Source organism: Cornus florida, unplaced genomic scaffold (assembly GCF_030987335.1).
Source record: "Cornus florida cultivar Cherokee Brave unplaced genomic scaffold, ASM3098733v1 CherokeeBrave_3.0.0_Hap2_Chr03, whole genome shotgun sequence".
Classification (NCBI taxonomy): domain Eukaryota; kingdom Viridiplantae; phylum Streptophyta; class Magnoliopsida; order Cornales; family Cornaceae; genus Cornus; species Cornus florida.
Genome location: NW_026775573.1, coordinates 37,181,689 through 37,193,291, shown reverse-complemented (window position 1 = coordinate 37,193,291; position 11,603 = coordinate 37,181,689). Strand labels below are relative to the sequence as shown.

At 34.8% G+C, this 11,603-nt stretch overlaps 1 protein-coding gene across 1 annotated transcript; it reads left to right on the top strand.

Moving 5' to 3' along the window:
- Nucleotides 1–6,061: 6,061 nt before the first annotated feature.
- Nucleotides 6,062–9,585, top strand: LOC132300288 (probable LRR receptor-like serine/threonine-protein kinase At3g47570). The gene is made up of 2 exons (XM_059797307.1): nt 6,062–8,829; nt 9,060–9,585. The coding sequence occupies exons 1-2, from the start codon at nt 6,123–6,125 to the stop codon at nt 9,464–9,466; spliced, it is 3,114 nt and encodes a 1,037-aa protein (XP_059653290.1). The 5' UTR covers nt 6,062–6,122; the 3' UTR covers nt 9,467–9,585.
- Nucleotides 9,586–11,603: the final 2,018 nt, after the last annotated feature.

The following is an 11,603-nucleotide window of genomic DNA, read 5'->3' as shown; positions in this document are numbered from 1 at the left end:
TATTATTTTACTTGTGGAGATGAGGTACAATAACCTTATTAAATATGATAATCGGATCATACTGTTATATTTTAATAGAATTTATCCCATTAGCTATAATTAAAAATTGACCATACTTTGTTGATGGTTGACCTCCAAACATATGGCTTAGCTATAAAATTAATTTTTCATGACTACCATATTTGAACAAAGAGATTATAAATGTTCTTGACCATCAATCAATACCCTGTTAAAGGAGATGGTTACCAAAACGGATAAAATAATGGCTCCGATAGAGAGTTATTTTATATTATTTAGGAATGGCTCCGTATCTTATTTATTATTTTATTATATATTCAATCCGTCAAAGTGCAATTTTTTTTTTTTTAAAAAAAAAAAATTGAAATATTACTAAATGAGTCATTAGCCCAATAATTCTCCTCGCAATAATATTAAAAAAAAAAATTAGCAAATAATGATTTAAAAATAAATAAAAGTAATTCGGAGAAGAAAACTATAATATAAACAAAAAAAAAAAAAAAAAAAAAAAATAGTAAAAATTTGATATTTAACTTCTTTTTTTTTTTCCCTTTTTTTACTTAAAATTCTTTTTTCTAAGGTGCATATTTTATATTTGTCACGTTATATGTGTGTGTATTTTGCATTGTGCCGATGGTGTGTCTAAAGGCGCAACAACATGCTTTCAATACCCAAATTCTATATGGTTTTTCAATTTTTTTTTTTTTTAAATAGGCGGCAATGATCCAATAGGACAAACATATGACCGAACTGCTATAAAGCCCGATGGGCCAGAACCGTCTCTATTGGATCAATGGGCCAAAACTATCTCTATTGGGCCATCACCCCACCTGCGGAGTTCCCTATGTAGGAACCCTATTGGGTCAATGGGCCAAAACTAGTTAATAGAAGCTTAGCAGCCTACTTTTCTAGGTTCTGATTTATGTAAATTAGGGCACATGATGGAGATAAACAGAATCTACTAATGTCAGTAGCATAAATTAGGTAGAATATCAGTTTTGCCCTTCTACATTTCATAGACAAAATGATAAAATAACACACTACCGGTATCAAGCAAACAACGATCATTAACGGAAGAAGTTAATATTGGGAGAAATAAGTAGAATTTATCCTCTATTTTCTCGCGTTAGGTAACTACTCACACACATGTATAACTAAATTTTGATAAGTATTTCAAAAACATGTAGTTACTCGCACTGTGGAGTCGGAGTGGGTAACCAGGAGTTTACCTAGCAACCCTATCTTTTACTTAAACCGCATATCAACCCCCTACCATTAGTTGATGACCATTAAAAATAGAAACGAAAAGCAATCAGCTACGGTGATATTTTACTAATTAATCCCTTCTATTGACCAAAATAGCCTTGACGCATTTTTGGGATCCATATGATAAACCCATTGTAAATATTATAAAATTTGTTTAGACAATGTAACTCAGTATTAATTTCATCCTTTCAAGGTGAATGCAATGGTAATATTATTAGGGATAGCAATTCGTATTCGCTATATTCATGTATTGCCAACTTTATATTATATAGGCAATGCAGGGGAGAGTCAAAAACTTTATTTTGGGGAAGGCCAAACTAGTTCCATGTGATTAAAATTTGAAAATTTTATAAGCTAATTAAAATATAACTCTTTATTATATTATTCTTAGTAGTATTGAGGAAAAAGCAATCTATAATATTAGGTGAGGAAAAGTTCAATCGAATAGTGATAAGTTTGACAAAAATTGCATGACAATTTTACACTTTTCAAAAAACATTTGTAGCTTAATAGTATCTTATTTGCGTCCTGAAGTAAATAGTAAGAGAGTTCAAGTCTCCCATAAGCAAAAAATGAATGGGTGAACGTTACCAGTGAATAATAATAACAATAATAATAATAATAATAAATTATGGTATGAAACTATTAATTATTTGTCTTGATTTTGAATTGAGAGCATTCATATTAAAACATATAGGCTAGCATGATGGTATATCTTCTTTGCCTTCCGAAAAAGAAAGTCAAAACTTCAAGTTGTTATAAAAATTGCACGTAAATTATAAAACATTAAGGCTCGGATTGTCTGGACAGAAAATATTTTTCAAAAAATATTTTTTTTATTTTTTGCTATTTGGTTGTAGTAAAATATTTACGAAGAAAAAAAATATATTAAAATTTAAGAAAAATAATTTATTCATAAATTTTCGGCAAGTTATTTTACATACCCTGCCCGATGGACTCGGCCTCAACCTCAACGTAAACTTTTGTCAAATACTGACAAAATAAAAGTAAAAAAATATTTTACCTAAAAAAGAAAAATATTTTTAAAAAAGAATATTTTACGTCGAAACAAACGGAGCCTAAAAACGATACAATATATAAACTTTATTCAGCCATGTGAGCTTACCACCAAAGGGTCTGTTCGACCTTTCTGGATTAAACTAAAATGCAAGTCGAGTTGTGTCGAGTCGAACCTGGTTAATCTTGTATTTTATTATTATTTTTTTTTTCGCTTTTGAAGTTTCCAATAGTATGGACCATTATAGAAGTGTTGCAACATGGATGACCAATATTACTTCGGATCCTAGAAAATCAAGAAGAGCAATGAGTGAAAAAAAAAAAAAAGAACATAGAAAAGTATATATTAGTAAAAAATATTTTGACCATGGAATGAATATCAGGGTTCAAATCCTATGATCTGTTAATTTGAAAGTAAACCATTAGATAATATAAATGTCTAACACAATATCCCACTCTTCACCCAAATAATGCAATTCCAATATAAAAATATGTGCATATATATATATATATATATATATATATATATATATATATATATATATATATATCATTTACAATTAGTATGGGTAGCCATCTTTGGTTAATTGTTCCTTCTTTCTAATTCATTCTCTTCAAGACTGGTTTTGAACTCCTTGTAGCATCATTTTCAACAAATCTCTACAGTACATTTCTTTTGATATTACTTGTACAATAATACACTTATATTAGAGCATCGAATTAGCGTCTTGAAATTTAATCTGTTGAAAATTTAATATAAATCCTTTGGAGAGGTGGAATACTAGAATGATAGTTTTAGCAAGAAAATTTGGTAATTACGGGGAGAATAATATATTGACTAAACCTAAAAATAATTTATGTGTATAGACAATTCTTTAAATTTAAAGCAATAAAACTGACCAATAATTTTATTGATCGCCAAAGTCGCAATAAATCAATTATTTTGAAATTCGGTCGCTGAAATATACTACTTTTCCTATATATATTAGCATATGATAGTTTGAAGAATTGGACTTGGCGTGGGTCTTGAACAACTTAATAATCCCAAGTCTTCATGTAATAACTGGCCATCAATAAATTAGAAGGAAGCATCTCACAAACCAAACGGACAAGTATCCTTTCCAGCCAAAAAAATTTCCAAATCTCCATTGATCTCAATTCTTCAGTCCAACTTCAACCACGTCATCATCTAGTCAGGGGCGGAGCCAAGAATTTGGTTCAGGGGGGCATGTTAGCACTGATAAAATAAATTTTTTTCAAACATGACTAAAATATAATAGTGTAACAATAGTGAAAAAGAAAATAAATAAGAAGAGAAAAAAGAAAAAGAAGGTTAATTGCACATAAATTATGCATGAGTGGAAGAAAAAATAATTTTTTAAGAAGAAAATGAAATAAAAAATATATATATATGAGAGAATTTTAAAGGAAAAAATATACGTTAATTATAGAAAGAGAATATAAAAATTTTTGAAGACGACAAAAATAAATTTGAAGAATAATAAGGAAAAGGAATAATGAATTAAAGACATTTTTAGAAATAGATAATTTTATGGGGGATAATTTTATAAATTTTATTGGGGTGTTTTATAAATATTTATAAATTATATGCATAAAATAAAATAAAATTTAATGAATTCAGGGGCAGAGGGGCCATTTTATTAATTTTAGGAGGGGCATTTTATCAATTTTATAAATTTATGTATAAAAAAATTAAAAAATGCTATTGGGGCAGCATGGGCAGGGGGGGCCGTTGCCCCCCCTGGGCACATGCTGCCTTCGCCCTTGCATCTAGTCGAAGTTCATGATACTAGTTACAAATTCGGTTACAACCGAAAAATTATTATACTTTTCCCATATATTAGCATCTGATACTTTGAAGAAGTGGAGTTGGCGTGAGTCATGAACAACTTAATATTCCCAAGTCTTCATGTAATAACTAGCAATCAATAATTTAGAAGGAAGTAACTCACAAACCAACGAACAAGTATCCTCTCTAGCCAAATTTTTCTCATGATCTTCATAGATGTCAATTCTTCCGTCTAGCTTCAACAACGTCATCATTTAGTCAAGGTTCATGATACCAATTATAACTAAATTTGTAAGTAGTAAACTTTGACCAAATGATGACGTGGTGAAATTGAAGTACATAATTGAAGTTTGCGGAGTACATGAGAGGGATTTGGCTAAAGAGGATTCAAATACCAAACGAAAATGTCTGAACTTTTTTCTTGAGTGAAACTATTTTTGATGTTCAACTTTTTAGAACGAAATTATTCCGTCGATATTGATTTTAATTGTGGTCTAGTATTTGGATATTCCTTTGGATAGTAGCCACCTAAATAACTTTAGGTTTAGGTTCTTAGTTCTGTTTGGTTGTTGTTTGTGTGTTGATGCCTAAAAAAAATAAATAAATAAATTTTGCGTATCAATGCCAATACGAGTTTGATGTGTTTTTTTCTACTTTCACAAAAAAAGGGGAATGGTACTCGAATTTAAATTCGCGCACGCCCATTCAGAAAGCTGAATGCTCTATCAAATAGGTCACTGAATAATACTCCCAATTTGATGTATCTAGGCCACTAAATAATGTTTCCAATTTAATGTATCTGCAAACACTATTTTTCTTCTTCAGCCATGAAATTTGGTGCTGGTTGATACTAATATTTGTTGGAAGATACTTTTCAAAATGAAAAAGTATATTAGTTGAATAACCAAATAAAAAGAAAATTAATCAATAATTACAAAGGAGATGACATCACGTGAAGCTCAACATTAATCCCCCTTTCTTTCGTGTAGTTCAGTCAACTTTCTTGTTTGAATGGGTTAGTCAGATGTATTACTGTGGCAAAGTGATCATGTTTGACTTTGACAATGCTAATGTTATGTAGTCCACCCCACGTGGTCCCAGACTATATTATTATTATTATTTTTATTATTTTTATATTTTTTTAAGATAAAAAATGTTAAATTAAAAGTCCTCAAAGATAAAGATAACGGAGTGCAACCCAACCACTTAGACTAAGAAGGCATTCACAATTAAAAAAAAAAGTGTAACAAAAATTTTCTACGAGATTATTATTGAAAATCACCTTATTAGTTAGTAATTGATATTGTGAAAACCAAGTGATAATTGATATTGAACTAGGATCTTGTGAATTTTTCTTTTGTGGGTTAATTTTTTTATTTTATTTTTTTACTTAAATCTTGAGACCTATTTATTTGGGTTGCTTAGTTGATCTGAACACGTATTTTCAAATTACACAGACTAAAAGGTTATTACTGCGTGTTATTTCTTGTGCATTTTTCTCAACAGATGATATCAGGCTTCATTAATTTGAAGGACATCTTGTGGACTAAATTGTGGTTTCTGATAACCTTAAGGGCATTAGTTTCAACTTTCAACGATATCAGGCTTCATTAATTTGAAGGACATCTTGTGGACTAAATTGTGGTTTCTGATAACCTTAGGGCATTAGTTTCAACTTTCAACGTCTACAGACTTGAAAACTAAGCAGTTGAGAAAATTCCATACATACAGCAAATATGTGATCTTGAAACTTTCCTTTCACAGACTCTTCCAAGGGAGAAACTCACATTCTAGAAGTGGGAACCACAAGCTTTGACAGTCTAACAATGAGAGCCCCAAAAAAGTCTTTTGGACTAATCAAGAAGGCCTTTAGAGGCTTGTCATCTTTGTCTAGCTTTACTTTTCAACTCAGAAGCACTTTTAGCCTTTCCAAACACAATAAATTAATATATGAAACTTGCGTATAAAGCTCATTGTGTCCTTACTTTTTTCTCTTACATTTTGACACCAAATGGAGCACATCAGCCTGTTTCTCAGGCTACTATGTTCATCTTTCTTTCTCATTTCAGCAGCCACCAACACTTATGGTTACACAAACGAGACGGACCGCGAAGCCTTGCTTGCCATCAAGGATCAAATACAGGACGATCCCTCCAGGGTTCTAAGCTCGTGGAGCGATTCTCTCCATTTCTGCGATTGGCATGGAGTCACCTGCAGTGATCAGAATCAAAGAGTGACCGGCCTAAACATGTCGTCGCTTAAAATGGTAGGCTCATTGTCTCCTCACGTAGGAAATTTAACTTTCCTTACCATGGTCAATCTTGAGGACAACTTCTTCCATGGCACAATCCCTCAAGAAATTGGGAGATTGTCTCGCCTCCAAAATCTTCGTCTGGCCAATAACTCGTTCCATGGGACGATCCCCACTAACCTGACTCGTTGTTCGGACCTTCAAGTCATTGATGTAAACGGAAATGATCTTGAAGGGACAATTCTCGTCGAGTTCAACGCCTTGTCCAAGCTCCAACAATTGAGTCTTTCCAGAAATCGTTTCTCGGGGAAAATTCCACCTTCATTGGGGAATCTCACCTCGCTGCGTGTATTCTCGCTGTCTGATAACAATCTACAAGGAAGCATTCCTGTTGAGCTTGGAAAGCTCTCCAACTTACAAGCCTTCCAGGTGACTTTAAATCAATTGTCCGGTACAATTCCCGCGCAGTTTTACAACATCTCTTCCATCGAAATCTTTGCTGTGAACTACAATCTGTTCACTGGACATCTCCCATCAAGCTTAGGCCTGAATCTCCCGAAACTCCACTCATTTTTGGCTGAAAAAAACAGATTCTCCGGATCCATTCCTGCGTCATTTGCGAATGCTACCGGAATTGTGAAAATCTATCTCGGAGGAAATGTTTTCAATGGGCCAATACCGCTGGAGTTGGGAAGCCTCCAGGAACTACTAGCCTTGCATTTAGGCGGGAATCCACTTCGAACTGAAGCAAGCAAAGACTTCAGCTTTCTCACCTCCTTCACCAACTGCACAAAGTTGAGAGCACTGAGCTTATATGAAATTGGCTTTGAAGGTGCGTTGCCTAATTCCATCGCGAATCTATCCACCACTCTCACATCACTATATTTGCATGACAACTATATATCTGGAAGCATACCTGTTGGGATTGTGAACCTTGTCAACTTGGCCGTGCTCAAAATAAGCAATAACAAGCTCACGGGTAGGATTCCAGATTCGATTGGAAAACTTACCAGGTTGCATACACTCAACATTTCATCAAACAAAATCTCTGGAAGAATTCCATCCTCCATCGGCAACATTACACGACTAAGCATACTTGCTTTACAACAAAATGTGCTAGAAGATAGCATACCGGCTTCATTGGGTAATTGCAGAATCATTGAAGTAGTAAATCTTTCCCACAACCACCTCACTGGTCCCATTCCCGAACAAATTTTCCATCTGTCTTCCGTTACACGTTGGCTCTACTTAGCTAGAAATCGTTTGAACGGATCATTACCATCTCAGGTGGGGGACATGAAAAATCTTGAGGTGTTGGACATTTCAGAAAACAAGCTCTCTGGTGAAATTCCAAACGCTCTTGGCGATTGTCTGAAATTGGAATCCCTCTACATACAAAGCAATTCCTTCAGAGGAAGTGTACCTTCGACTTTTGAACTATTAAAAGGCATTCAAGTCATGGATCTTTCTGGTAACAATTTGTCCGGGCAGATTCCAAGGTTTTTCGGTGAGTATCCTTTTATTAAAAAGCTCAATCTTTCGTATAATATGTTCGAGGGTGAAGTTCTAAAGGAGGGAATGTTTATGAACGTTAGTGTGTTTTCGGTTGAGGGAAATAACAAGCTCTGTGGAGGAATTGAGGCGTTGCAATTGCCCGAATGTCCTGCCACACACTTGACGAAAGGTACTACTCCTAAAATAGTAGTTGTAACTTGTGTTGTGATTGGCATTTTGTCAATAGCATGTGGTGGTGCTATTCTTTACCGAATCAGAAGACAGAAACAAGAACGCAGAAGGCACAAACCGGAACCGGATTTGCCCTCATCACCAGAGTCAACAATATTCAAGATGATCAAGTATCCAAAACATTCTTATGCAGAACTTCTTCGAGCCACCAATGGGTTCTCTCCAGTCAGCTTAATTGGTGAGGGAACATACGGTTCGGTTTATAAAGGGACTCTCGATCGTGATAACCAAACTGTTGTTGCTGTGAAGGTTCTGAACCAACAAGAAGAAGGAGCCAAAAAGTGTTTCATGGCTGAATGCAAGGCATTGAGTAACATTCGCCACCGGAATATTGTCAAGCTCATTACAGCTTGCACAAGCATGGATTACAAGGGCAACGAGTTCAGCGCTTTGGTTTACGAGTTCATGCCGAATGGGAGTTTAGAAAGTTGGCTACATCCACACCCATCTGACCAGCATCCCTCAAGGAGCCTAAACTTGGTCCAGAGGCTAAATGTTGCCATTGATGTGGCCTCTGCATTGGATTATCTTCACAATTATTGCGAAACACCAATTGTCCATCGTGACTTGAAGCCGAGCAACATTCTCCTAGATGATGACCTCTGTGCCCACATAGGCGATTTCGGCCTTGCAAGGTTTCTTTTCGCCTCCACCGGTAATCCCTATCGTGGGCAAAAGAGTTCAATTGGGATAAATGGAACGGTGGGATACGTCGCTCCAGGTAATTCGTTGTCCATTTATCACCCTTTCTTCAAATATTACCTATGCTCGGCTTCGTGGAATTGGAGAAATATTAGTTCAATTCCAATTTGAAGGATCCAATTCCAGCCGAACATAGAGAAACATCATTCAACTTTTGTGACATGGTTATGTCAAGATACGAGAATGAATCTGTCTACATTATATATTTTACATGCTTGAACAACTCTAATTAGTTCTTGTTAACTGCAGAGTATGGTTTAGGTGGGGAGGTGTCAACAAAAGGTGATGTATATAGCTATGGAATCATCTTGCTAGAGATGTTTACTAGAAAAAGGCCCACCAGCGGCATGTTTTTGGACAATTTTAGCCTCCAGAACTACGCCAAGATGGCCCTCCCAGCGCGGGTGACAGAAATAGTCGATCCCCTACTTGTACTGGAACAGGAAGATGAGTCGAAAAGAGATGAAAAAAGTGGAAGAGGTGACATTGGCGCATTAGAGAATTGTTTGGCAATGATTCTTCAAATTGGAGTCGTATGTTGTGCTGAATTGCCAAGACAAAGAATGTATATTAGAGATGTTCTTGCAGAACTGCATGATATCAGGAATGCATATTTAAGTATTGGAGCAGAGAAGGAGAAGAAAATACAGAATTAAGTATAGTAGCTTAGAACACATGACATAGAGAGACTTCTGTATATGTTTAATGTTTTTGTGAAACAGAAACACTTTTTATATCTATCATTCAAACAAAAAGGCTGAGAAGTTTGCACTGACTTGCAGATTTACTTTGTAGGTTTATTGTGCAAAGAAAATACAGAATTAAATTCATGGTTTATAGTGTTGGCAAATTTTGGCACCACCTGTATCAATGTGACTCGAACACAACACGAGTTAAATAGGTTTGGGTTGACCTTAAACGGATTCATCTCATTAAACAGGTTGACACGATTAACCCGTTTTGCTGATCGTATTGCGTTCGGATTAAGGGTTCAACCCGTTTAATTATGCGTTTCATAAACAAATTTTTATTTAAGTTCCAAAATAACTATCTAAATTTGTGTCTTATTACTTATTCTTTTGTAAATTAGATATTATTTAATATTTTGGTTGAATTGCAATTATATTTTTTTAGTATTTATTGTTTGATTGAATATAATTAATAATATAATATTTTGTTTTAGTAAACAAGTCATTAAAAGGGTTACACGTGTAACCCGTTTAGTAAATAGGTCGGATTAGTATTTAAAATTTTTGACACGATTATTAAACGGGTAGTGTTTGGGTTGAGTTGTTTAGTATAAAACCCTTAAATTAACATGACATAATTATGACTCGCGAATACTAATTGTCACCCCTAATTTATATTATGTGGTAACTAACGAATCAGTTATTATGATGGTGAATTTTTTTCAACCTAGCGCATAAGCCCCGAGATGCACATATACTACAATATAATTCAATGAAAATGAGTTTTTGTGAACTTCAGTGATTTACTTATTTTTGTTAAACTACAGTTACTTTTATTGAATTTTTTTAGGGTATTTAGCACAAGCAGTGACAATTGACCAATTTATGAATTTTAAGTCGTCATGGTTATTGAAAAGACTAGATGATTATACTTTTTTACTGAATTAATGAATGAACGTAAATTTAAGTATGAACTAAATGAAAATTCACACCATAAAAGTATACTACTTTTTCATTCATCGATGTTGATTCCTTTGTTGTTTGTAATTGGATCTCCACGTTCATTTGTTTTCTATATTTACAACAGTGTGGACAGCCCAATACTAAAGCATTAGCCCAGTCAGTGTAGTTCAAATTAAGCCCAACCAAAGGAGGCAATTTTTTTTTTTTTTTTTTTTTTTTCCCCTTAAAGTATGTGTATGAGAGGCAAATTTTCCCGCCCCGCCCCAATCTTAGAGAGAGAAACTGAGCAAGCGACCACAGCGACACAGCCTTAGGCCGCCACAGCCTGACACCCACTCTATCAATTTGTCATCCTCCCTCAAACACCGGCGTCATCAGATCATCACTCAAGTCACCGACTCACCGGCGTCCAGTAAGTTATTTCAGTTACTCTGTTAAGCGTTGAGATCTCTTTGTTTCTCGGATTTACTGAGTCTTGTGTGCTTTTGCTATTGCAAATCTATATTTAACTGTTTATCTACTACTTCCTCTTTAAGCCATAAGCTTTCTTTTCGGAGTTCCTAAGATTGGATTCATCGCGTGACTCACGTCAATGATCTGCTCTCTGCAGGATCTTCTGATTCTTCTTCTTGGATTTTTGTTGTCAATACTTGCAATTTATTAATTTTTGTTTGTTTTGAACCTTTTAGACCTCAATTTTGTGGGGTTTTCTTCTTTGTTTTCAGTTGGCAATTACTTGTGTTGACTATTGTTCTGTAATATTACTGAAAGTTTTCATGTACCCCCTATTTGGTTGCTGAGAAAAATAGAGGAAGGAAAAAAGTGAAAGGAAAATTGTAACGGTGACGGGGATAAGGTGGCGGGGGCGGGTATGGAGATTCTGGAAAAATTTTAAGTGGGGGTGAGGATGGGGAATAAAAAATTCATCGGGGATGGGGATGGGGAATGGAATCCCAGCCCCACCCCACCCCACCCCACCCCACCCCACCCCATTGCCATCCCTACAGTGTATCGCCCCACAGCATACACAATTTATGTTCCATGATGCCTCCATTAGGGAAATAGTTTGATGAACATACTTCTTTCTTCTTGTTATGCAAATGCATTGAATTAAGTATCCTAGCAGTTCAATAATCATGAT

Coding starts and splice junctions, on each gene's coding strand:
- LOC132300288 (XM_059797307.1), top strand. CDS start 6,123: ATGGAGCACATCAGCCTGTTTCTCAGGCTACTATGTTCATCTTTCTTT. Junction 8,830..9,059: donor GGTGGGATACGTCGCTCCAG/GTAATTCGTTGT, acceptor TGTTAACTGCAG/AGTATGGTTTAGGTGGGGAG.